This window comes from Podarcis erhardii, assembly GCF_964252035.2.
Source record: "Podarcis erhardii genome assembly, chromosome: 3".
In the NCBI taxonomy this organism is placed as follows: Eukaryota; Metazoa; Chordata; class Lepidosauria; order Squamata; family Lacertidae; genus Podarcis; species Podarcis erhardii.
This window is the reverse complement of record NC_138507.1, coordinates 22,772,997-22,799,635: the sequence shown is the minus strand read 5'-3', so window position 1 is coordinate 22,799,635 and position 26,639 is coordinate 22,772,997. Positions and strand designations below refer to the sequence as shown.

The following is a 26,639-nucleotide window of genomic DNA, read 5'->3' as shown; positions in this document are numbered from 1 at the left end:
TAGGATAGTGATAAAGCAGGATATCAAATCCAAACTCTTCTTCTTCTTCATCATCATCATCAAGAGCAGGCAACCTTCCATCCATCTGGTCTAGGAACCACTAACTAACAGTGCCTCAGTCTTATCTGGATTGAGCATCAGTTTGTTGGCTCTCTTTCAGTCCATTACTAAGGCAAGGCAACGGTCCAGCAACAGTGTATTCATGTTATCAATTATTGCTGAGCTTAATTCTTTTTTTTATTTTTTAACGGAAAGAATTTAATCCTATTTAAATTTCATTGGCTGCTCCAATAACAAATTGGTTAAAAATAATCTGGCATATAACTAGAAACAATATCTGAAGTATAGCAAAGGCAGTTCCTCTGTCTTTGGTTCTCCATCCCTCTCTGCTTCTGAATTGCTCTGCCTATCTTGCAAAAAAAAAAAAGAGTTATTCTCAGGTGAACTAGTTTTTGTGGAGTTTTTAAATAACTGGTCCTTTTGTAGCACCACATGCTGTTAATTGAATGTATAATATCTATAAATAATTTCTCAAACTATAATTGGGCAAAATTATACCACATTCATACTCTGATGAAAGTGATAGTCAAGGATTACGGAAACAAGGATATTAGTGGATCAGTCACCACTACATACTTAATGGCTGCATCCTGTGACACATCATATTTTACAACGCCTTGTGACTAGAAGCTGGAAGCGTAGCTTATGGATTTTAATGTACTCAGAAGACCCTAATCCACTTCTGTGCATGGCTTGCATGGTCAGGAATTCTAAATACTGAACATCAGCAAGTGAGTTTACAGATAGTGCACCAAGGAGTCAAGCTTCTCAAGGCCATTTACCTCCTGGCTGGAGAGAGAAAATTGAAATGAAGAAGGGAGAGGAGACATCAGTTATTTTTCTCTACAGTAGGAATGTGCTCTGGAAGACTCTTAATATGGGTTTCCCCAAAGGGAGAAATACAGTAAAATGGTGCTTAGGATCTTCTTGTTGGGAAGGAGTGACTTTCAGAACCACTTTTAATCAAACTAGAAGGTCATTGGGATCAACACTAATAATCCCAGAAACCATTTATACTGAATTTGCTTCCCCCTCCCTACTTTTTTTTTTTGTAGCCCTGGCTTTTCAAGGCCCATAATTTCCCAGCTCTTTTTACAGAACAGTGAAGATTATTCCTGTGATTAAAATGGAAAATACAGCTTTTCTTTCTTTTTACTGAATAATGGTTACTAAAACTGTCCCAACCTGCCTAGGCCAGAAAGTTGCTCCCGTTTAAAGACGACAAATCAGGTTATAAACAAATAGTAAGTTTTATCACCATAATTCATGTGGATAGTTTGCAACACATAACATTCCTAACTGAATAATATGTCACTGTAAATAAACACCATGCATGTAACACAATCCTTGGTTAGAGAACAATTTGTTTAGAACCTCTCAAAAAGATAACCTGCACATAAATACTCCAGCCATGCTGTGTATGTTTTCCTCCATAGGGGCCAACTCCTAGGGGCCCAGGTCCCTTTGACCCCCCAGTAAAATATTTGGGGGGCCTTGCTTCCACCAAGCTAATGGGCAATGTGATTCAAATTGTGTCTTTTGATTGATTATGTAGTGTGGGCCTTACCTGCCCCCCTATTTTATTCAGGTTGGCACCCCTGTCTTCCTTTAAGATCAGTTGTTGCTGCAGTAGCTGCTACCATTAAACAAATTAGCAGTCAACACAGTCAAACTCCAAGATAGAAAACAACTTCCATTCTGCATAGTTGTCTCCCTTCTGCTGCTAGCTGGGCTGAGTCAGTAAATGTCCCCTTGCAATAGATTATAATGGATCACATTACATTACAATAGATTACATTACTTAAAGTAATGTCTACAGCACATGCTCATGACCTCTCTATTCCATACATCCAGATGATCAGAGCCATTTGCAATAGGTCTTCCACCTCTCCCACTCTAAGATAACTGTCTCTTTGTTCCTCTCTGAATTTGTCTGCAGGATCATTGGTTAATCAGTATAATTTGAAGTTCCCAAAAGCAATTAAATGATACTCAGTTTTCTGTGTGAAACAGCACATAGTTTCCCAGAAGTTTGGCATAAGGAGAACTGGTTACTATATTATAAACTTTACTTATGAGTACACTTGTAACATGGTTATACATATTGATAGTATGAGGCAAGGCACTCCAATGAGCAGTGACGCCATCGGAGTAGAACTCTGGGGCAGAGATCTAAAGCCCCACTCAACAAAGGAAGCAGGAGGGTCCCAAACTGCAATATTTGCAAATTCCACATTTTGAAGTAACCGAAATAATATACACTACCATCTAAAGACCATCTTTGAGACCATAAAGTCCATAGTCTAAAATTACCCATACTGCTGAGAAAATGAGGGTATAGTAGCCAGCACAGAATGTTACTCTTCTTAAGGATTAAAATTGATACAGAAGGAATAAAAACAATGACTAGAAAAATCAAGGAAGATCATAGTCTGAGCTGCAAATCAGTTTTTACCAGGTAGATGGAGATGAACTTCCAGACAAAAGCAGCATGTTTATTCTTAAAAGAGCAACAATGCTCTAATCTTACAGATTATAATTGAGTGCCTAGTAGATCCCTGCCTCTCAGGGCCTATATGCACAAAAGTTTATGCAATGTATTAGTTTAGGAGTCATGACCTCTTCTAAAGAAGAATCCTTGAAAGTGTAGTTCAGGTGAGTATTCAGGAATTTTCTGATAGACATCTGTAGCTTCCCTCCTAGAAATGGGTTCCTGATATTACCATTATCTCAAGAGGCATCTCAAAGCAATCACACACACACACACACACACACACACACACACACACACACACACACTTTTAGAACAATTATATGACAGCAATTTAAAAACAACACACACACATATGTAATCCATTCAAATCCAATCTAGATACAAAGGGAAGGAGGGGATGATTTTTAAAGTAGTTCAAATCTATGATGCAAATATGTAAACTTTTTTCAGCATCGTACTTGCTTCTCAAAAGTTCTGCTCAGGGTGGGAAGCATAAAATCAACAAGCTGGGATTGTGTGCCTTTTGAGGTTGCACAAACTAACCACCACACATGGTTATCACAAGGAAGCAGTCTTGAAAATCAGCCCAAACTTTGGAATTTGCAAAACTCCATATTTCTCTAAGGGTTTGCTATGATTATTCTGCCAAGACGTCAAAATTGATTCAATTAATCACTGTGGTTCTTTTCAGAATATATTTCTTAAACATATGACTTATTTTATTCAGTTATAGATATACAAAAACATAATTCGTTATTGCAGCTGTCACTGTTGCTGAATTATATTACTAATGTATAAAGTACCTAAACTGCAAGGTACACTACAAAAATCAAAATGTAGGCAGACAGAATTCTATACACAGCTGGAGTTGCCAAATCCAGATCTTGAGAGAGTTCCTGTACTTTTAATAACTACCCAATTCATGTAATTGTACAAACAGATTTTTCTTTTCCTATACAGAGATGAGGTTGCACATCTCAAGCAGTCAGAATGTCTGTGGAATGTATTATGGCATTAACAGTAATATACACCATAATTCAACAATGGATTGACAAATTCAAATCTGTCTATCTTCTATAACTCCCATGCAACACACTGACCTTTCTAAGTATTGCTTTGCTCCAGGTGAATTCCTACTATTTATTCCCACAATATCTTTGAAATAATATCCATATGATGTATGGGTTGTATCCAATGAAGTTGTTCCATGCATGCAATGGCTTCCTTTTGTGCAATGGAACTTACCCTCCCTTCTCCTTTCCCAGCATCCAGACCACCATCAAATATGCTCCAGGAAGTTAAAGAAACCTCCTTAACAGGTTAGTCTGGTGGTAATAAATTTATTAATCCACATTCTTCTAATGGATTCTTGTTTCCTTTCTCTTGGATACAGCACACAAAAAGATTGCACTATTGTTCATTATTTGATCAAAACTTTTTTTTCTTTTTTCTTTTAGGGACGTGGGTGGCACTGTGGTCTAAACCACAGAGCCTAGGACTTGCCGATCAGAAGGTCGGTGGTTTGAATCCCCGCGACGGGGTGAGCTCCCGTTGCTCGGTCCCTGCTCCTGCCAACCTAGCAGTTCAAAAGCATGTCAAAGTACAAGTAGATAAATAGGTACCACTCCAGCGGGAAGGTAAACGGCGTTTCCGTGCGCTGCTCTGGTTCGCCAGAAGTGGCTTAGTCATGTTGGCCACATGACCCAGAAGCTGTACGCCGGCTCTCTCAGCCAATAAAGCGAGATGAGCACCACAACCCCAGAGTCGGGCCACGACTGGATCTAATGGTCAGGGGTCCCTTTACCTTTTATATATTTTTAAGTGTTTCTAATAGTGCTGCCCTCCAGCTTCTCAAATGTTTTATTCCTCTGTGAAAGAGGATTTGCCTGTCAGGTTTTCATGGAAGTTTAGGATGTCTTTAGACTGGATGCAGGATTTTGAGCTTACCTGATCACTGCAAGTTAGCCGAGGTTGATGTGTGTGGCTTTTCCCCCCAGTAAGCATTTCTCCAGCCCCCTGCAGCATCCCTTGCTGTCCCCATTTCCTGACATGATAACTTCCCCTGAGTTTGATTGAAGACTACAGAGTGCAAACCACCAGTGAGATGACTTGCAGAATGAAAGAAAGCCCACTGGCAAGTAATATAAGCTCATCAAAAACACTGCACCAGGTCCATGGGAATTTCACCAAAATCTTCTTTCCCCTTTCATAAATTTATGAATTCAACTTGTTTTCTGATTAACAGACAGAGGCTGAAAAAATGCATGAGGGTTTTTTGTGTGTGTGTTTCTGCTTGCATATTTGTTATTAATGAAGAACCCAGATGCTGCAAAGTGGGTATCCAGAGCTCTCCACAAAGACTCCAGCACATCAGACAAGCCAAAGTCTCATTTATTCAGAAGACAGTGCAGGAGTGGTAGTTGAGAAACAAACAAAACATCAGTTTTGCTGTGAATCATAAGGAGAGACTGAAACTGTGTAAAAGCAGCTTGATTAAGGATAACCTGCACAGATTAAGGCAGAGGAGGTCATGCTTAACTAACCTGCTGGTGCTGCATGAGGGTATTTTTTGCCATGAAAGATAAGGGATATTCAGCAGAAGTAGTCACATTACAAGCATTTGACAACAGGCCACAACAGAGATTAATGACTAAGGGAAATAATCATGAAAGCGCACACAAAACAACCTGCTGGGTAAAAGACAGGGATACTTGAACATGAAGAGACAGTATATTCAACATTCAAAAGTCAAGACCTCTGTTGTTTATAATTTATTTATACATAATGTCATTTAGCAGATGATTTCCAGTGGTCTACAAAATATTAGATGGTACTTGAAGCAACATTGGTTCTTTTCTTCTTCTATTATTTATTATTATTTCTTTCCCTTTTCTCTTGTTTTCTCTTTCTTTAGGTTTCTCCTTTCCTTGTCTTTTCTTCCTTATGACTTTGTTCCCTTTTAGATTAAGTAGCAGTATTATCTCAGAATATTATAATGGGTATGTATGCATTTTTGAATACCTTTGAATAAGTATCAATATTTTTATCTTATTTTTTTTAAGAAACAATGTTGTTTCCTTTAGAAGAATGCCATAATCCTGTTGGGTGCAGACTCAGCTACACACAATCTAAAAAGTGAAAGATTTATCGAATCTGAAGAGAAACTTAATCTAGCACACAGTCTAGTTTTTGTAGCTGTGCAGAAATGAACACAAAACATCACAACACGTTGTGTCCCATTCCGTGCCCTGCAGCAGCAGCAGCAGCAGTTCAATCCTGACCCAAAGCAGGGTGTTTAAAAGGGATTCTGTGCTTCCGCAAGGTCGATTCTTCACAAGGTGCCCCCCCAAACAAATTTAGGAACTCCTTGGATCAGGGCCACCCCCTGCCTTGAAGAAGCGTGAGTCAATTGCCTCAGGTGGCAGATTTCTACACCACCATACACATGCCACCACACTAACATGAAAGGATATGTCCTTCTACTCCTGAGCCACCTTAGGTAGTGAGGTAGCTGGCCTGTGGGAGACAGTGTGCAGAGGCGTAAAGGTGAGCAGAGCATCCTGGGCCAGCCCTGCCTTGAATGGTCCTATTTTGACACCAAAAACTAAAAACACTTGCTGTGGACAAATGTCTGCAAAAAGCAAAGCTAATCTCTAGCAGGTTACCATAGAAGGAAAGTGGTGGACTCTCCTTCACTGGAAGATTATAAATAGAGGATAAGCCAGAACAGAAGAGCAACAGAGGGAGAGGTTGATTTTTCACTCAAAATTGCCTCCCACGCTTCTGTTTTTCCTGCAGGGGAAAAGTTATAAGGGCCTTTTATCTGTGTCAGAGAATAAGGACAAAAACAGAAATAGGAAGGGAAATTGCTGATTATTAGTTTATTCATTTCATGTCTATAACGAAAATGAATCCAGCGACTACAATTGGTCTGCGAACAATACATAACAACACGTAATTTATGACTTTTTTCCAATTTGCATTGTATTTCCTTTTCACCAAAATGAATATTGTGGAATAGCATATGATAATGAAATTAGGTACGTAACTTTGCCATAGTGGGTAGAGAAATTTATAACATAGCTTTTGTTGTAAGCTGAACTGCAGCAGAATGGAAACTATGCTGCATGTGATGGATATGAGGCAGAGAGGAAATAGATGCCTTCTTACATTCCTCCAGTATCCTTTTCACCTGCAGGGAGAAAAACAGCTGGCGCAGGTACTTTGGAGGCAAAAACAACAGAGCTCATCCCCTCTTCCTAAATCTTCCTATTATTCATTTTTACTTTTGAAAAGCATGAACATACAACTATAAGTCACCTTTAGTTTGACCGCTAGGTAAAGGCAGTGCATTATTAAAAGGTAAAGTGTTACATTATCTGCATCTCCTTGACAGAATTTTCAAAGGGAGATAATATTTTGTCAGATTAATGAAATCCTGAGTGAAAATAAAGGTTCTTTTCTAGTTAGGTTGTGAGCATTGTCTAATTATTGTTGCTGTGATTCACAGGCAGTTCAACTGAAATATATTCAGGTGGTTTTTTTTATCTGCCAAGGTTTTGGCTTCATTGTGAACATAGTAAGTAAAACAGATAACAGACTTTTTTCACATTTTCACATTCCAGGGCTAGCCCACTTTCCATCCTTCCATTCTGTAATGTTGGGAAGCAGTGAGAAAGTAGTAACAGAATATGACCAGTCTCAATCAGGAAAAAGTTTGAAGGGCAGAGAAGCTTCCATAGATTTTCATAGAAACAAATCTCACACACTCACCTGGTAATTCCTATATTGCAAAGATGCATGCAGCTGAAAGTTATTTAGAAAGCAGCTTCTGATGACTAGGGATGCCCTTATATGAATACAAGCATATTTCCATCCCTCATGTACTGTGATACCTTGTTTTTAGAAGACCCATTTAAAATTAAAAATATGGGATCTCTGGGAACCCAAGCCAGTGAAATCTAACATAGGATTTCAAGCTTATTGTGTAATGAGTCTGCTTCTTAATTAAGGCTGGATCTGTTCTGCAAAGTATTTCAATTATATTTTGAGCAGTTTTATCTCACATTGCTTGGAGCAAAATTGCTTTGCCCAGCCTACTTTTTTCCTTTGCTTGCTTGTTTAATGTCCCCTTTGCTTTTTCTTGTGACCATGCATGTAAGTTTATGGCAAAATAAATGGGGCATGGGGGGAATTAAAGCCCCCTTTTTATTACATAAAATTCCAATGCATACATGATTTTGCATATGCATATGCAGGTTTTAAGCAATATTCGTCATCCTCAGGGAATCAAAGAAAATAATATAAATTGATAAGCTGTTAGCAACAGATGTTTAGACATAAAACATACATCAGTGAACATAGTTTCCTGCATATATCACATTTAAAATCAATTTAGTAACCCTTATGTTCAATACATGAAGAAATACATGCAAATATACAAAACAGCATTTATACAAAACTTTTTTTTCTAAATTTCCAGTAAACCAAAAACCAAAAACCAGGAAGCCTAAACAGTATCTACAAACCATTCAATGACTGGTCTTTTTTTTCCATCAACCAACATCATTACAAGCAATCACTGGTTTCTTAAAAAAATTCTAGGTGAATACTGTTTTTTATATCAACTTACAAATAACTTTTTTCAGTATATCAGGAGTTATGTTTATCAGAAATCTGCAGAATGAAGCTATATCCTTATGAATAATGTAGTCTAAAATATCCTGCATTTATTTCTCACATTTACCTAATAAAGCATTCAAAAAACCTCATTCTTGGTTGACAGGTATATTTATTATAGAAGGAATCACGGGTGTCTACAGAACTTGTTTTCTCTCTGTGTGGGTGGGAATACTCCAGATAAATATAACTAGCATTTGAGAACAGGCCAATAATTTCTGGTAGATCTGGCAACAGAACCGTACTGAGGTCTAGGTAGACTTAGCCTTTGAGACACTGGTATTCCAGGTCTATCCCTCTGTTGGTTCTTAGTGGGTACACCTACTGTCCATATATGGGTGGACCTGCTATCTAGACATCTTTCCACTCATAAGTGAAACACTCTGTTTTCTCAGGCTCCCTTCATTTCCGCCAGCCCTTAATTAATTGCACTGCTGCTACAATCAGCTTCTCGGCCCCCTCTTCATTGCATTTCCCTCTAACCCCATCCCGCCCCTACTTTCTGCCAACACCACACACAAAATATCAGGGTAACAACACTGAAACAGACACCAGGGTTTTCTTACAATACCTCCCTACTCCCTTCAGCAAAATGAATATAACAACTCTGGGCTACTTTGCAGGGCTGGTACAACACACTGTCTCTTAGGCAGAGTCTTCCCCCCTGCAATATGGGCAAATAAAGATGGACCTTATCTACATTGCCATTAACAAGAGTAATTTTTGAAATATTTACATACTGAGAATAAAATCACATTTTTAATGAAATAAAACCTGAATTTAAAATGTGAGCTCTGGTCTTTTGCTTTGGCATTAGGCCTACTCCCCAATGACAGATACACTAAAATCCAGGATAGCTGTGTTTTCTTCTATAGGGAACCAATCACTTCCCCACCTAGCAGAAAATGCTTTAAAGCAAACTAAGACTCTGGGGGAAGAGCCATGGCTCAGCGATATGACATCTGCTTTGCATGCAGAAGGTTCCAAGTTCAAACCCGGCATCATATTGTATTTTAGTGTTCTGTTGGAAGCCGCCCAGACTGGCTGGGGAAACCCAGCCAGATGGGCGGGGTATAAATAATAAATAATTATCATTATCATCATCATCATCTCCAAGTAGGACTGGAGTACTTTGTCTGAAATCCTGGAGAGCTAGATGAACCAATGGATCCAACTCAATATAAGACAGCTTCCTATGTTCCTAGGTAATGGGTGTTTCATTCTAGCACTCTCTTTGTCTAATTGGCCAGATGTACTTAGAATCGATGCTTTGAATTATGGTGCTAGAGGAGACTCTTGAGAGTCCCATGGACTGCAAGAAGATCAAACCTATCCATTTCTTAAGGAAATCAGCCCTGAGTGCTCACTGGAAGGACAGATCGTGAAGCTGAGGCTCCAATACTTTGGCCACCTCATGAGAAGAGAAGATTCCCTGGAAAAGACCCTGATGTTGGGAAAATTGAGGGCACAAGGAGAAGGGGACCACAGAGGACGAGATGGTTGGACAATGTTCTCGAAGCTACGAAGAGTTTGATCAAACTACGGGAGGCAGTGGAAGACAGGAGTGCCTGGCGTGCTCTGGTCCATGGGGTGCTCTAGGAGGCTAAGGAGGGTGCTCTAGGAGGCTAAGGCAGGCAAGGGCCCACAGGTCATCTCCCTAGCTGGCTAAGATGAGCTTGCTAGTCTTGGGAAGAGGTATGTGATTACTCAGATGTCTTGGCTCAGGGGCGGGTCACATGCCTCATCAAGCCCAGGTGCCACAATCAGCATGCAAAGTACAAAAGGGAAGCAGAGCTGAGGCATAGCTGTCAACTTTTCCCTTTTCTTGCAAGGAATCCTATTCACAATAATGGGATTTCCCTTTTTTAAAAAAAAGGGAAACGTTGACAGCTATGAGCTGAGGTGCTCTTTCTGCTTTAACTGCTTGTGTTATCCTTGGCTTGGATGCTCTTGGACCTCTGTGGGAATGTGCTTCAGGTTTGATTCTGGACTGTATCCTGACTGCTAGACTTTAGACTTGGATTGACCTTGGACTGCATTTCCTGACCTTTGGGCTTTGATTGCATTGATTGATGCCCCTCTTCAGAGTATGCACTGATACACAATAACACCTTTCACTCCAATGTTAATATAGACCGTGTGGCAATTGCTCTGTTAATCACAGGCTGTGTGAATTCTTTGGTCTAGCAAAAGTAAAGATCATGAAAGCCAGCAGTGAAATAGTGACATGTATTTGTGACTTGTGTTGTGAGCCACTTTGGGCACATTCTTGTGTGGGAAGTGGCATACATATGCAAAGATGAATGAATGGGATGGATTACATTAGAGTGGGGGTTCACTCAAAATACGCTGGCGCATGGAAGGAAGTGTGTTGCACATGAGGAGTGCATGCATGTTTAGACAAGGTTTTTCCTAAATCTGAAATTCCCTGATTGGTCTTGAATAAGTCGCTGGCTCTCAGCTGGACTTTCCTACCTGCAAAATGGAAAGAGTTGTTCTTTGAAAGAATATGAAGGTCTGACATCTGTTGTTTATTTGAAGGATCCAGGGAAAATGCTGATTCATCAAAACACCTCTATGACTGACACTACAGCTTTGGTACTCCAAGATGATGTGATTCTGAACATGTAGGAAAACTCCTATTTCTCTTTTTGCCTTACATCATTTCGGCTTTTCAATACTAACCTATAAATCATGCGTACGAAACAACAATTTTTCTTGATAAGCCACTTTAAAGTCTCCACCCAAATAATTTTGAAGCAACTATAATGTATATCTGTACTTAGCAGAAATTTGGAAAGTTCACTTGGCTCACACACCTCTTGCCTCAGGTATGAAGCACTTCACACAGTTATTTAAATATCCAGGCAAGGTAGCCTTTTCTATTTTCTTCTGACAATAACATTTCACTGAAGTAATTTTGTAAGTGGAGCTGTAGAAGAAATAAAATGATTAGCTCCCCTTTGTTCTGTAATCCTTCTGTAGTGTAATTCCCTTAAAACATAAAGTAGCAAGATAAAATATTGTCATGGAGATCAAAATTATACTTGTAAGTTTGCCTGTCAGTTCTATGGTAACTATTACTTATGATTAGTGCCATTATTCTTATTCCCCCCCCCCTTTTTTTAGTACAACAGTATTTAAATGTAAAACTGCACACACAGCCTTTAACAAAACATTGAGAAATTGAGCCTCAAACAATATCATTAATAAAATAATTCAAGTGCAGCATCCTTTGGTAAATGATGCCAAACAGCAAGGAGGGAATCTTTGCCTAGTCAGAAGTAAGTTCCACTGAGTCCAAGTTAGTATGTACAGGATTAAAACTCTAGCGATGGAGTCAGATAGGTAGATGTTAAGAATAGTTCCCACCTGCCAAATTGGTGGTGGGGGGGGGGACCAAGGATAGAGAGTTGCTTTGACTTTGAATGAGAAACTTATTGTTAAGCAATTCATACTGAATGCCACATGATGCTACTTCCATAAGGGCCATATGTGAACAACACCTTGTTTCGTGTTCGTTTTGAATCATTTTAAAATGCAAAAATGTTCAGTTTGGTCTTGCTTAAGATAAGGGAACGGAAGATTCACATCTCTTAACAGTTGTGGTGGGGGGGGGGAGAAATTCAATTGCTATGGCAACCTGAGTTGAGGAAATCTTCCCTGTTTGCAGAGATCATCTCCATTCTATCAGTTGTTGTGCGTGTTTTTTTACTAAATGTTACTAAAGAAAGCAATTAAAGGTTAATCTCTCTTCAAAAGCAAACAAATCAAATGCCAGTGAACACCACAGAGAGCAAATGATACATTTCAAGTTGGTCAACAGCTTCCTAATACAGTACGTCTATGATGTGCAGGACGTTTTCTGTCCATTTCCATAGCATCAAATATTAATTTGATATGCTGTTAGCATCAGTGTTTGGCTTGAGCATACATTTAGACTTATATTTTTCTACTTGGATAAGTGGATGCAATAAAGGGCCTGAAACCCATTAAAGGCAAGAAGAATATTTCTGTTGGGTTCTGTGGACTTTGGATTAGGTTCTCTGTATTTAAACCTCCACCGCCAGGAAATCCAATTTGCATAGCACGGTTCCAAAATGAACATTGTGCCTAGCTGTGAGTACTGCCTAACATGGATTTATTTAAAAACAGGCACGCAGATTACATTCACATCTGCTGTGTAAAGGGCCCAGAAAATATTTCAATCATATCTCAGTTTTTGCATGTGTAATTTCGTAGCAAGGTGTGCAGGATAGCTGCTAGAAGAGAGGATTAAAGATGGCACATCATTCTATTCCCAGAGTATATTGTCAGCAGATCACACAGTCATAGTTATCACTTTCCCCAGAAAACTGACATAGCAACTTGAAGTGGGGCAGCCGGCTACTATTGTGTAAGAGGCCAGTTTTGATCCCTGTAGGCTGAATTTTCTGATCCCCAGTTTAAAACATTTTGAAGCCTAGTATATCATCATTGTTCTCTCTCTAAGGCTTCACAGTTCCAACTAATTAATAGTATGCTGCTCTCTTTCAGCTGAGAAGTGGCAACCAATGTTGTGTGCACTTCACACACAGTGAGGGGCTGTTGCTGATCATCAGATGATACGCCCACCTGAGGAATGGGAAAGGAATATTAAGAATCTGGGGAAAACTTGCACATTTGGCATAATGGCATAGCAGCATTTGCAAAAGTCTAGTAGTATTAAAGGGAATATCATATATATCCTCCCCACTAAAACTGTTGGTCTCCCTCCATACAGAGTACAGCTGTAGATGGAACAGTAGCTCCTGCCTTCATCATCTAACATATTTCACAGCGAAGCTGTTTTGCTAAGCTCCACCCTTATATCTTTTCAACTGCCCTAATAGACTAGCACCACATAGTTCAGTGTTGGAAATATAAATGCACTAAAGTTTATTTCATTTTCCAAACAACAAAAACACAGATAGAGATGATCACTGTGGAATCCTTATAGTTGCTGAGTAGTACTAGAGATTTGTCAAATATCCAGTAATGTTATGATATTCCTACTCCATACACTCAAACCAAATGCCTATATTGGATCAATGAGCTAGATTTAATTATGCCCTTCCATTCATGAAAAGGGGCTTTGACCCAGCAAAGGCTCCTGCTCATGAAGGAAGAAACCAATTCATCTTATCCTCTGACCCTCTGAGGCCACCCAAATCAACACAGGAGGATTTGGGGCCATCCAATAGTGTGCAGGACTTAGTACGTTTTATGGGAAATTGCCAAAATAACCTCTGCTGAATCCAATCCCATTCCATGAATGAAAGGGTGCTGTTGGATTCAGCCCAATGTGTGTGTGATGAGAACATAATAAAAGTTGGCTGCTTCCTAATTGCGAAGTTCACCAGTTTAGGCCTTTGAACATGTATATTTACCCTTATTTTAACAACTGCTGGAGAAAATGGTGGAAACATGCATTTATTTTTAGATTCACACACAGCTCTCAATAAAAAAATTATAATAGTAAGCCAGTATAAGGGTAGTTTTACAAAATATCCAAGCTCCCAAATAGAATATGTTTTGACTTCCACTTGCAAGTTCTGGAGAAAAGTAGGTCAACACATAAGATTCCCCAACTGAATCTGACGCAAAAGCAAAAGGGGAGTGGCAGTAGATACTTTGCAATGCCACAACTGTAGTAGCCCCTTATCCCTTCCCTCATGTTATGAATTACAAGCATCTCTACCAGTCAGCAATTCTAATGTGTTACACTAGGCTGTGTGCACAATCCCACTATTCCATGCATATATACTCAGAAATCAGTACTACTAATTTCAATGGGATGTGTTCCCAGTTAAGTGTCTACAATATTCCATTTGGACAAGACTTGAATAGGATTGCACTATTAATGTTGTTATGATTACAAATTAGGTTGAAATGACCCCCTTCACCATCTCCCACGGCTCTTCGGAACATTACCACAATATCCATATGTTCAAAGAAAAATCACAATGGTTGTATTAGCATATTTTCAATTCAAAACAGCTGTTAAGTTGTAACTGAGTAGATGGTGACTTCACAGATATTTTCTATGAAATGGCAGTAACATTTAAAGTTGCTTCCAGATTCAACTCAAGCCATGATTTGTTATTGATAGTTCATGTACACTAGAATTTCCCATTGTTATATTCAGCTTTATGCTTTTCTATTAATTTTCAGGGAAACCTGCCGACATTGCTGTTGAGGGGACTCTCATTCTTTTCTGAATTGGTAGGTTTGTGACATATAAAGCATCTCTGTGGTAGCATCACAATAATGAAACACTTCCTCCCTGCCTTCCCTTGCCTTTCGGATCTGGTGGAAGCTCAGTTTGGTGGCCACTGTATAGCTATTCAAATTAATTAGTGCAGGAGTAGGGTCCTTTTAATTCACAACCAAGCTAAAATGAAGTTATAAACCATGATCACTCTCCTCAACTTCTCATGCTACATATAAGCTTGTAATATTATCCATAACATACTAGCTTGACTTAATATAATGAGACATAATTATTTTGTGGCACTGAATCCCAGTCTTGTTGGGATTGGTACATTATGTATTTTCACTGGTGTAGGGATCATGCTGCATATTTTATTGCTTCCTAATTTAGGAAATATTTGCCTATGAAGGTAAAGGTGCACAAAGTAGCTACCTAGCTTTAAACAAAGACAGATGGCAGAAATTGTATGGTAACTGAAGGACTGTAGGAAATCACATTTAATGATTATACCTCCAATTAGAGTATTCCTGCCGTTGCAAGAATTTGTGATTTTTGTGCAGCTGTGTCCTTGAAAACAAATCATTAGCAACATTCTCATTAGTCAAGAGACTTTTACTTATCATTATAAACATAAATATGAGACAAATTAAACCTAGTTCTCCTCCTGAAATATATATATATGCCTTCCAGTTTCAAATGATCTCAAAATGCATTTTTGTGAAATGCCCTGAGACCCCTGGGTATAAGGTGGTATATAAATTCAAAAAATAAAATAAATATGCGATCCAGTTAACAAGTGATGAGCTACTGTTCTAAGATTCAACAAATAACTTTTTGGGTTTAACATGTTGTGTTAAGGGTTTTTCATGCTCACACAAGCTCTGACATTCCAGTTCCTATGGGGGTGGGGAGGAAATCCAGCAAATATACGTAAAAGTCCCTTGAATCTCAAACCCTCACTTTTCTCTGAAATCCCCGAACTGCCCATCTGATATATTTTCCACTCCACTCATTTCCCTCAAACTGTTTTCTACTCATCTTCTATGATTTCTTCTCCCTAACATAACTTCTTACCTATTGACATACTTGAAAGATAAACACTTTTTAAATTGCACAAAGCTACAAACATATTACAAAAAGCATGAGTATGGCACATACTAGGTGTGCCCCTTGACCTAATGCAACACTTTCTCAACATATGCAGCCCAGATGCCTATTTTCCCCAAAACCACCCCAACAAAGGCTATGGAAGGAAAATGCACAACACCTGCTAACTACCTAAAATTATTCATAGATTTGTCATTCAAAACAAGCCACTCCAAATTTTGCATGGGGCATCCTAAGACGTACCTCTCCTATATTGCCAGATTTTGAATGTCAACAGAACTTTTTTTTAAACCATAAGCTGTAGAACAGGCTTTCTCAACCTCAATTCTCCAGATGTTTTGAGACTACAATTCCCATCATCCCTGACCATTGGTCCTGCTAGCTAGGGATCATGGAAGTTATAGGCCAAAAACAGATGAAGGGCCGAGGTTGAGGAAACCTGTTGTAGAACCTACAATTCCCAATTGTCATAATAGAAGAATGAGATTCAGCTGTCTTGCTCTTAACAAAGGGCCACAATTGTGGATCTATGTTAATACTGTGAAATGTGTTCATTGAAAATAAGAGGAATACTGCATGTTCTGATAGGAACTTACGTCAGTTTTTGTTTGTTTTGATTTGCACCAGCAGACAATTCACAAATGTTACCATAGTACACCACAATCATCACATTAGATATAGTTCATGTACAGTGGTGCCTCGCAAGACGAAATTAATTCGTTCCGCTAGTTGCTTCATCTTGCGATTTTTTCGTCTTGTGGAGCGCAGATTCCCCGGGTATTAACGGTTTTATGAAAAGGGAAGCAAACTCGCAAGACGTTTTCGTCTTGCAAAGCAAGCCCATAGGGAAATTCGTCTTGCAAAGCACCTCAAAAAACGGAAAACCCTTTCGTCTAGCGAGTTTTTTGTCTTGCGAGGCATTCGTCTTGCGGGGCACCACTGTAATTTGTCTATATAGGTATTGCTCTTGGAAACACTGCAACAAATATTTTATAGAACTTGCTAAACAAGAAAAAAATAGGTCACTTTATTTATGTATTTATAATTCATCATCTCCAAAGACTGAGGCGACTTACAAAACAGCTAAAAACTATACTGAAATATAAACCAACGAGACATATAAATTATAATTAAAATAGATAACAAAATTAAAATAGCAAGACGTTTTTCTTTTAAAAAGAGAGATCAGTGCTTATTTGTCCAGTCTGATTGAAACTGGGTTATGAGTCCTCTGCAGGTACAAAATAAAATAAAATGTATTTCAGATTGGAGCTCTACCCCACTACTGTATTCATGAGCATTTAAATGGATTTGTGCCATAGAAAAGACAGATTTATTTTATTTTTATTTTTTTAAAAAAAATGTATAAAAGGAAGTAAAAAGACCTGTATATATATATAAAACTTGTTTGCTTCTTATTTTCTTTCTCTCTCCCCCACTCCCCGCCTAGACTGCTGCTACTCTGAACTGCATGAATAGCTACTTTGTATTGAACCGATATATTAAAGAGTAGATCTCAATTTTGGCAACTCCAGAACCAAACAGTGACAGAAAATGAAGCTTCCCTCTCTTCCCTCATAGTCTCTGTGCTTATCTGAATCCCACTTAAGAAAACAGCCTCACAGTATGGGAACCACTACTCTAGAAGCAATGAGAATACAACACATAAAGCTATTTCCACCCATATATATGAGTAGGCATTAAGCATGGCGGGGAACCTTAAGTTGTTGTAGTTCCAGTCATTATTTTGACAAAGTGATAGCAGCAAGCAAAGGGTACACAAAAACTTGCTCTTTGAAAATAAGCTGGAACACATGTATGTGTGTTCCAGAGCCTGACTCTTAGCTGAAGAAGGATATTCACTTCCCTGCTTTTCATTGAAACTTGGCATCAGGAATAATGTGTAAAATCTGCTTGTTTTGTATATTCTGTGGGAGATGGAAGAGAAAATAACTGCAGTGATGATTTAAAATTACCTTTTCAAATAACAGTATGGAAGGCAAGTCACTTATCAGATCCGAAACATTTTTACTATATATCCTTTTATGCATTTCTCAGGTTCAGTTAGATTTAGAGGTTTCTACCAGATGTCCCCTCTGCAGCTCCCATTACCCCCTGACCATTGGTCAAGCTGGCTGGAACAGGAGGAAATTGGAGTTCAGTCACATCTAGAGGGTACCAAATTGACTAGCTCTGAGTCAGATGTCTGCACAAGAAAGTGAATTCCAGAAGAATTCATTCCTACTAGCAGAGATCTCATTTCTTTCCTATTCTTAAGAAACCATCACAAAATTTACTCCAGCCCCAGCCCACCAGAGCTAATTTTTTTTGGGGGGAAACACTGAGCTGCTGGGGAGAGGAGGGGAAAAGTGATGTTCCACTAGAGCACATCCCTTGCAGTAGCAGAAAGATTCATGATGGTCTTGATATATTGAAACCCACAAGATGAGATTCAACAGATATGAATCTGTACCTGCATTTAAGAGCTAAGAATCAATGCCACAAATATAGAAGGGAGAGGAGACCCCCCCACACACACACCTTACATGCCAAAGGTGTATTGATTCATCATAAGCCAAACATGAAACAGTTGTGCAATGTGGCTATAAAGAACCTTGCAGTCTTTGGATGTATAAATAGGTGCATGGTGTCCAAATTGTGATAAGTAATCATTTCATTCTACTCTGTGCTGGTCAGTTCTGGGTACTTTAAGAAGGACCTTGACCAACTGAAGCATGTTCAGAGGAGGACAATCAGAATGGTGAGGAATCTGAAAACCAACTGCTATGAAGAACAGTTGAGAGAGTTGGGTGTTTAGCTTGGAGAAAAGAATATTAAAAGGAGAGGGGCAATGATAATGTCACACACACACACACACACACACACACACAGGGCTGTCACACACAATAAGGAGCTGACTTCTTGTCTATGTTTTTCCAGAAGGCAGGACTAGAAAAATGGCAAAAACTGCAAGGAAGCAGATTTCAGCTAAATATTAAGAGAAAGTTAGGAGTGGAATGGACTGCCTCAGGATGTGGTGAGTGTTGCTGAAACTACTGGAAAAGAGTCCAGACAACCGTCAGGAAGGGGTACTGTATCTGCATCCTCCATTGCAGATTATGAACTGAACACAGGATTGGACAAAATGGTCAAGAATCCTCCCAACTATGACCTCCAAAGGGCACCTTGACCACCATGATGTAATCAACATTATATATCTACACTAGTAATTTATATTGGTTTTACACTAGTTGTTTATATTGGTTTTATACTACTTTAACTATCAACTGTACATTCTTCCCCTGTTTACTCCTTCCTCCATTTCCCCTTCCTGTTTTTCATGTCTGTCTGTGTGTATGTAGCAAATGAAATGACTGCTAAACCCATTAAGACTATTGTGTAGACATGCCCATAGCACAAAACTGAGCTCTTTTTAAGTGGCACTCACATTGGAAAGGCTTCTGATAGGTAGCAGAGCAGGACAGGCTTACTACATTTATTTCCCATAAGATGTTTCCATACACAGGCCAAACTTTAACAAGGGAGACATCTGAATAGCTGGTATCTGGATAATGAATTGTGAATTAGGAGAATGTGGCTACAAAGCAATTTCTATGCTAGATAAGAGGTGGCATAATCTCTTTCTCTTATGATCACACAGTGCAGGGCTGGGAGCAGGAGAATTTTCAGCTAAGGGTGTGAGATGCAGATTTACGCACCTGGTCCATAGGGCACGCCCATGTGAGAATAACAAGGCAATGTCTCACTGTGAAAGTTGGATGGGGAGAAGAAGAGTTATGCACTACGCAACACCCCTGGTGGTTGTACCTTTATCTCTATTGCTAACATTCAGACAAACCACTGCCTGAGCAGCATTATAGTTATGTTTATCAGTAGGATTAAGGTCCTTGACTACCAGCATGAACAAATGACTTTCGGAACTAATCCTTCTGTGCCTACAATATTATATGATCTGCTTTGGAAGACTTTATTTCTACTACAAGGTCTTTCCGTAAGTAGCGATATATTTAACAGACTGAAGCGAGTCTCTTTAAATGCATGCAACAACTAATACTTGATTGGGAGCCGCCCAGAGTGGCTAGGGAAACTCAGCCAGATGGGCAGGGTATAAATAAATAAATAAATTATTATTATTATTATTATTATTATTATTATTATTATTAGAGAAACGAACTTAACCATTTTGCAGAACAGTTGGTCAGATGTCCTGGAAGTAGTGATGAAATGAAGCCTCAGAATGCTACATATGGTGTTACATTTCCCTCTTCATCTGAAGAAAACTATCTTATCATCATCATTTTTTAAAAAAAATTGTATACCGTCTTTCTATCTTACAATATTCAAGGCGGCTTACAAGCTGAAGAAACAAAAAATGTACATCTTATAACAATCTAATGCAATACAAAAATGTTATAATAAAACATAACTTTAAAATAGGCAACCTACATCAAAAAAGTAACATTCAACAATCATTAGAATAGTATTAAATAATAATAATAATATATAAAAGTTAAACAGAAATCCACTCAACAGTTACAATAAATAATTTCTAAACTATAATCAATAAAACAATGGCAAGCCACAGTACATAAAATAATACAATACAATTACAGATCTTGGGAACTGTAAAAAGGAAAAGGAAACCAAGACATTTATTTATTTTTTAAATCAAAGAAACCTACCTTCCCACCCACCCCTGTGAATATTATTAGTTCACAATCTTCATTAAGTGGCTATACTACTTTGGTTTGGCTGGAGTGTTATATAAGCACCGTAACCCCAGCCATAACCTTAGGTTTGCAGGACAGCTTCTTAAGTCAAACCTCCTAAATTTAATACTGAGCAAATAGCCATCAAGAAACAACACCCTTCTATGTTAGTATAGACCATGCACAAGACATTGGCTGGATTACTTGGAGGTGTGGTTGTGGTAAATGATGACTATGATGAGTGAGGAAGATGAGAGGGCATTCTTTCTTAAGCGGCTTGGCATGTCACAATGACCTGCAGTTTGGTGGAGAGAAATCCAAAGCCCCAATGGGCACACCTTTCTACTCAGTCAGAGGAGTTATCTGGACTATCTATTTACATGGAATAATAATTGCCTCATTTATCAGCCCAACACGTAAAAAAATATGACCTGATGAGGATCTGAGCCAAGCTATTGAATTAAATAAAAATTCTTCAAGGTGCATGTGATCAAGGAGAGGAAATCTGGATATTTCCCCAAGCACTGGACCACATTGCATTAACTGTGGGTGCTTTCTCCCAGTCCCAGTACCATGATGGAGAAAGGCAAGTTCTAGCATGTAAAATAGGTGTGGTTCCCCCCCCTTCCTTCCTTTCATAAGAAAAAAAAAATTATTCCCCAAATCACCACAGAGTAGCTCCCTTCTCAAGAAACGTTTGCTTTCCAAAAATCCAGTAACAATGGAAACATAGTACAAAGCAACAACCAAAAATGCACACCTTTTTATCCCATTTAAAAATCACAAGAAGCAACTTTTACTCCTTGCTTCCAAGTTATATGCTTCTTTGCAGCTTCTTGTACCTATCAAGAACCCTATTAATTACTGGAAGCAAAGCTGCACTCATGTAACCTTAATTCCCCTCTGTTCCTTATAATTAGCAAGTAGTGCGTACCTTATTGCTGTGACAGAGGTGAGGTTAGAGAGGAGGATTTCTACTTTTTCTTTTCTTTTTCTTTTTAGTACAGCGGTGGAAACATATAGGCCTCCCTATTTTTTTTCCCTCCTGCCAAAAAGGAGGGTATATGCATGCTTTAAATCACATGGATGGGGATTGCTGGCATGGAAAGCAGGGATGCATTCCTGAGCGATTTTAACCGAATATGTAGAGCTTATAGCCCTATCCTAACCATATTTAAAGTAAATTATCCTAGCTCAATAAGACCTACTTACAAGTAAATATGCATTTAGATTCTGGTTTTGGCTTCAAGAAAGTTACCGGAAGAAAGCCAATAGGCTAAACACAGATTTCTATAGATTTTTAGCTAAAGAAAAATGAAAAGGAACCACAAGTCTGCAGTACACCTATTAACCCTTTTAAAAGCATTTTATTTGGGAAGGAACTTATGTGCAACTGTTCAATAGGTTATGGGATTTGACCTACACATATAGTGTGTGTGTGTGGCAGGAATGTTAGTGATAAATATACTTTGTCAGGAAAGACAAAGAGAACATTACATATAACACACACACACACTTCTCCATGGAAATGTAGCACTTTGGATTCTTCATCATAGAATCTCTGTCAATAAAAAAAGCAAATTAATTCCTCTCCATGGGGCAGTTAAAATAAAGAGTTGCTGGGCACTGCTAATTAAGATGTTATGTGCTTAGAAAACCAAAGCTGATCTGTTACTAGGTGATAGTTATTTTTCAGTCACTCTCTCTTTAAGCAGTACACCTCGTTCCAAATGTAGGTTTACATTATGCTAAATATAGATGCGAGTGCTTTAAAGCTTTGGAATGTAAAAGGTAGCAGTGGGAAGGAGTCAAACGTCACTGCTGTTTCTTCTTCTTCTTCTTTTCTTCTTCTGCTTGTTGTCTGGATCCAGTGCTACGTAAGATTGCAGCCTATTCCCCCCCCTCCCCATATTAAAATAACGCACAGCTAAATTAATCTTAACTCTTGCATCACCAAAGGTACTGCCCAAAGCCCACTTTATGGATTAGCTGAATACATCTGAGCAGTGCTTTCTAAGCATGAACCAGACTCAGCATTTCATACACAATGTCAGCTTTTCTTTTCTTTTTTAAGGAAAATGCTAAAATGGCAAATGTCAAGAACCAGCAACAGTGTGTTTAATAAGTGAGTCAGAACTCTAAGTCCTCAGCTGTAGCTGAGACAATAGTGCTATTGATTGTAACTTATCCCACCCTCTCCTCTCCTCAGCCTCAAGAACATATTATTTGCCTTGATGCCACAGGATGAGCCCGTTTGATTGCAATTGTATGTCCATTCCTGGCAAATGCCCCCCCCCCCCATTCCTCCAGCGCTCCTGGCCACAGGCAGCTGTTAGCAGCTGCTAAAAGAATCTGAATTTGCCAGAGGATCTGGATTTGTGTCCTCCTTTCAAATCCAACTTCTCAAAAAACCCCAATCCAGAGGCAAAAGGCTGAAATGTAACACACGTGTCAGGATTATTAAGCAGCAGTAGCAGGGCAAGGCAAAACCTTGGCTAATTGGGGCTGCACAGGGGAAAGGAAAACGCTGTCTCCCAGCTAAGAAGACACAGAGTTAAGGGTGGTAGAGGAGGACAGAGTGTGATGAAAATATAGCAACTTTTGGAAATGGAATGAAACAGAAAGACCTCTGTTGCCGCAGTAGACTGAAAAGGGGCAAAATCCTACTATGGCGTGTGAATAGCTCCAAGGGCGAGCCTTGTCTTTATAGGGGCTGGCCTTTCAGCACGATTTCTAAATATGTCAGATGTTTCTGTTCCTCTGTTCTTTATTCAAAGTGAGTAAAATGAGATCAGAGGCAGCAAAGAGCCAGGCATCACTTTGTCACCTGCGGCAGCTCCAGGGATGGGGTTGAAGGCAGGGTGGTGATGGGGCTTTAGTGCATTCATTAACACAACTTGCTCTTCTTGCTCCAAACTATGCAAGCCTTAGCACAACCCAGTATATTGAAACAGAGGTGAGATGTTGCCACCTGCCTTTTACCCTTCCCCTAACCTCTGCCTAGTGATTAAAAGTAATTCAGGGAAAGAAGAAGGAAGAAAAAGAGAGGGAGGGAATCTAAACGGGATGCTCACTTATGCAAAGTGACCCCACTACTTTACAATGTGGCACCATGTCACAATTCAGAACACACACTCACACAGGAAGTAGACAGGAGAGGCAGAACACAAGCACTTTTAGTCACTTTGAAGTTTTTGTTCTCTCTGAGTTTTCAATAATTTGCTATAAAATCGGGACAGCAAAAAAGAAGAGGTTGATTTGGGAGAAATAGCTGTTTTTAATATGTTATGCTAGAATGGATTTTTTTTCATTTTATACAAAAAAATAGCAAAAGAAATTATCTATATCCCCCTCCTACCTTTTGTAAGGACACCTGAAGAGGAAGAAGGAAGAGGGAGCTTCAGAAGCAAGACAGAAACAGGTTTTGAAGTAAGCAGGTGTTGTCACCAGAGGCAGCCACAACACACACACACACACACACACACACACACACACATACACACCTTGCCAACACGAAAAAGGCCCGGGCTAATGAGAGGCAAAGTAAATAAAGCCGGCCTTGTTGTCTCACGGGCAACTAGGCAAGTTGTGGGGCTAGGGCCAAGGCAGAAGTTGTGTAACCCTCCGGTATCCTGCCCCACCTTGGTTTCAAGGAGAAAGAGAATACCAAGCAAGCAAATGGTGAAAGGAGATTCCTGGATGGGGGGGGGGGAGAAGAGAGGGACTACAGGCAAGATAAGCACCCGCGCACGCCACCTTTTTCTATGCCGATCATCAGCAACATCCTTGGGTCCCCTCAAAGCCTGCTTCCCTCCCCTGCCTCCCTGCAACTTGCAAGGAACAAAGTACAGGTCTCAGCCATCCCAGGGGTGGGGTGGGCGAGGGCTGAGAACACCACACGGCCACCTCCTTCTGGGGAAGCAGGGCAGCAGAACGGCGGGCGAGGTGCCGAGCTGGCCTTTGCTGGCAGCGGAGCGTCCTTCCATCTCGGGGAGGAAGAGGAGAGGGTCTGAGGGTGGGGAGGAGGCGGAGGCGGGAAGGAACTTGGCAGCCCAGGCAAGCTATCTTTAGCATCCCTCGGTTAAGTACCAGCCACCACCACCCATGTGCGGACGAGGAGAGAGGGCAAGGTCCCGTGCCCCCCCCCCCCGTCCAGCCCGGGAGGCTCCCTTCGCTGGCGGCCCCATAGCGCACCCCCCACAAACCACCAGCAAAAAACAACCCCCACCCCCACATAACCTCCCTTCATGAACCACCAGCGGCGGAGCTGGGAGGGAGCAGGTGCCAGGCATGCCCCGGTCCGGGTGTGCGCGGCGACGGCAAGGGGAGCGTGGAGCCGTTGACCAGTGTATGTGTGTGTGTGTGTATATCTATATCTATCTATCTATCTATCTATCTATATCTATATCTATATCTATATCTATATCTATATCTATATCTATCTATATCTATCTATCTATCTATCTATCTATATATATATATATGGGGGGGGGGGGGAATACACGCCTGAGGTAAAGCCGGGAGCTGGCACAGGCACGACACCCCCTTCCCCCCTCCTTCCAGTCGGGTCGGCTGTAGAAGAATCTCCCCCCCCACACACACACACACACAAACACAAAAGGAGGAAGCCCCCTCAAGTAACGGAAAGAAGGAGAAACCAGCAAGGCTTACCCTGAGCTGCGGCGACGAGCCCCGCGCAGAGCACCAGCAGCCGAGCCTCGAATTGCCTCCACGCAGTCATGTCTGCAGTTTATTCCACACACATAGAGAGAGAGGGAAAGGCGCGAGCGGGAGCTCGGAGGAGGCAGGCTGAGACCCGGGGTGGGGGGGGGTGGAGTGGAGGGGGGGGTTGCAACGCCGGTTGGTTGGTTGGCTGGTTGGCTGCTTGACCGGTCGGTCGGAGCCCCTCGCCGCGGCGCCTCTCAGCTGCGAGCGCGGGCTCCCTCCCTCGCCAGAAGTGCCCGCGGGGCGAAAGAATCACCAGAGGGCGAAGCCAGGCGGAGGAGGAGAAGGAGGAGGAGGTGGTGGTGTCGGCGGCGGCGGCAGCAGCAGCAGCGAGGGGAGCTCCAGGTGCCGCGAGTGGCAGCGGCGGCGGCGGCGCAGCATTCGACGCCTCCTGCAGGACTGCTGGTTGCCTCGGCTCGCCGCCTTCTCATAGCATCAAGTGCCGGCGAGCCACTGCGGGGCGGAGAGCGCGCGGGGAGACCAGGCTGAGGGAGAGGAGCGGCGAGAGCCTCCTCCGCCAGCGGCTCTCCAGAGCCTGAGGCGAAAACCACCAGCTGCCCCAAGACAGCGGAGACGTCGACGACGACCGTGGAGAGGTGGCGGCGACGGCGGCGGCGGCGGTGGTGGTGGGAGAGGAGGAGACGCGGCCGGGCATCGAGTGAGGAGGGAAGCCAGAGGAGACGCGGACGGCAGCGGCGGCGGCGGCAAATAAACAGAAAGGCGCGCGAGGGAGAGGAGAGAACCAAATGGAAATAGCGGGTTGCTCCTGTCACGGCGAGGAGGAGAAGCTGAGGGACGCAGCCGAGCCGGGAGAGCGCGGCAAGCTTGACAGGCTGCTAGCAGCGCAAGAAGGAGCTGCTGCTGCTGCCGCCGCCGCCGCCGCCGCCGCTCCTGCTGCTGCTGGACTCAACCATCCCTTCCCACAGAGAGGGGAAGGAGGCTGGAGCGGCGCAGCGGCGGCAGCAGGAGCGAGCGAGCGAGCGCACCCGCCAAAGCCCAAGGCAAAGCAGCCGCAGCAGCCTTCTCGCAGCCCTCACGAAACGGGGGTGGGAAAGGCGGGAAAGCGAGGGGAATCGTTTTCTCTCTTCTCTTCTACCCCCCCCCCCTCAAAAAAAGAAAGACCCCTCCGCCCCGCTGAGGGAGGCGGCGGCGGTGGCTGGGAATCTTCTTTTCCAGTCACAGGTGACGACCGGGCAGTTGAGGGGGCAACTGGAGAGAGAGAAAGCGCGCGCGCGCCGGCTGAGGGGCGGGACGAGGAACGCGCTCGGGAATCCCGCGCCGCGCTGCGAAACGCGCTCTGGCGTCCCGTCGTGGTTCCTCTGGCTTCTCGCCTTCCCGCCAGACCTACCTCGCAGGGCGCACGTTGGGCGCCTTGAGGCGGCTGGTGAAGCGTAAAAGGCGGGAAGTGCAGGGAATGGTTCCCCCTGGTCGGTTAAGCGACAGCAGCAGCAGCCCACACCCAGGCTTCGCTTGTTGTCTTTGAGGAGAAATGTCCTCCTGGGGTCGCCCAAGGGGCCGTTTGCAAGGGTCTGGATCCAATCTAAATAAAAGGTGCCCTCCTCCCTTAAAAAGAGCAAGGGACACCTGGGAGCCAGTGGCATAGCTGTCAACT

At 41.6% G+C, this 26,639-nt stretch overlaps 1 protein-coding gene across 2 annotated transcripts in view; it reads right to left on the bottom strand.

The window, feature by feature from the left end:
* Positions 1-26,416, bottom strand: part of CSMD1 (CUB and Sushi multiple domains 1) — a 956,661-nt gene extending 930,245 nt beyond the window's left edge. For both annotated transcript variants that reach the window (XM_081856635.1, XM_081856636.1), the window contains exon 1: positions 24,974-26,416. In XM_081856635.1, coding sequence (XP_081712761.1) covers positions 24,974-25,043 — 70 coding nt within the window. In that variant the 5' untranslated portion in view covers positions 25,044-26,416. The remainder of the gene's footprint in view (positions 1-24,973) is intronic.
* Positions 26,417-26,639: the final 223 nt, after the last annotated feature.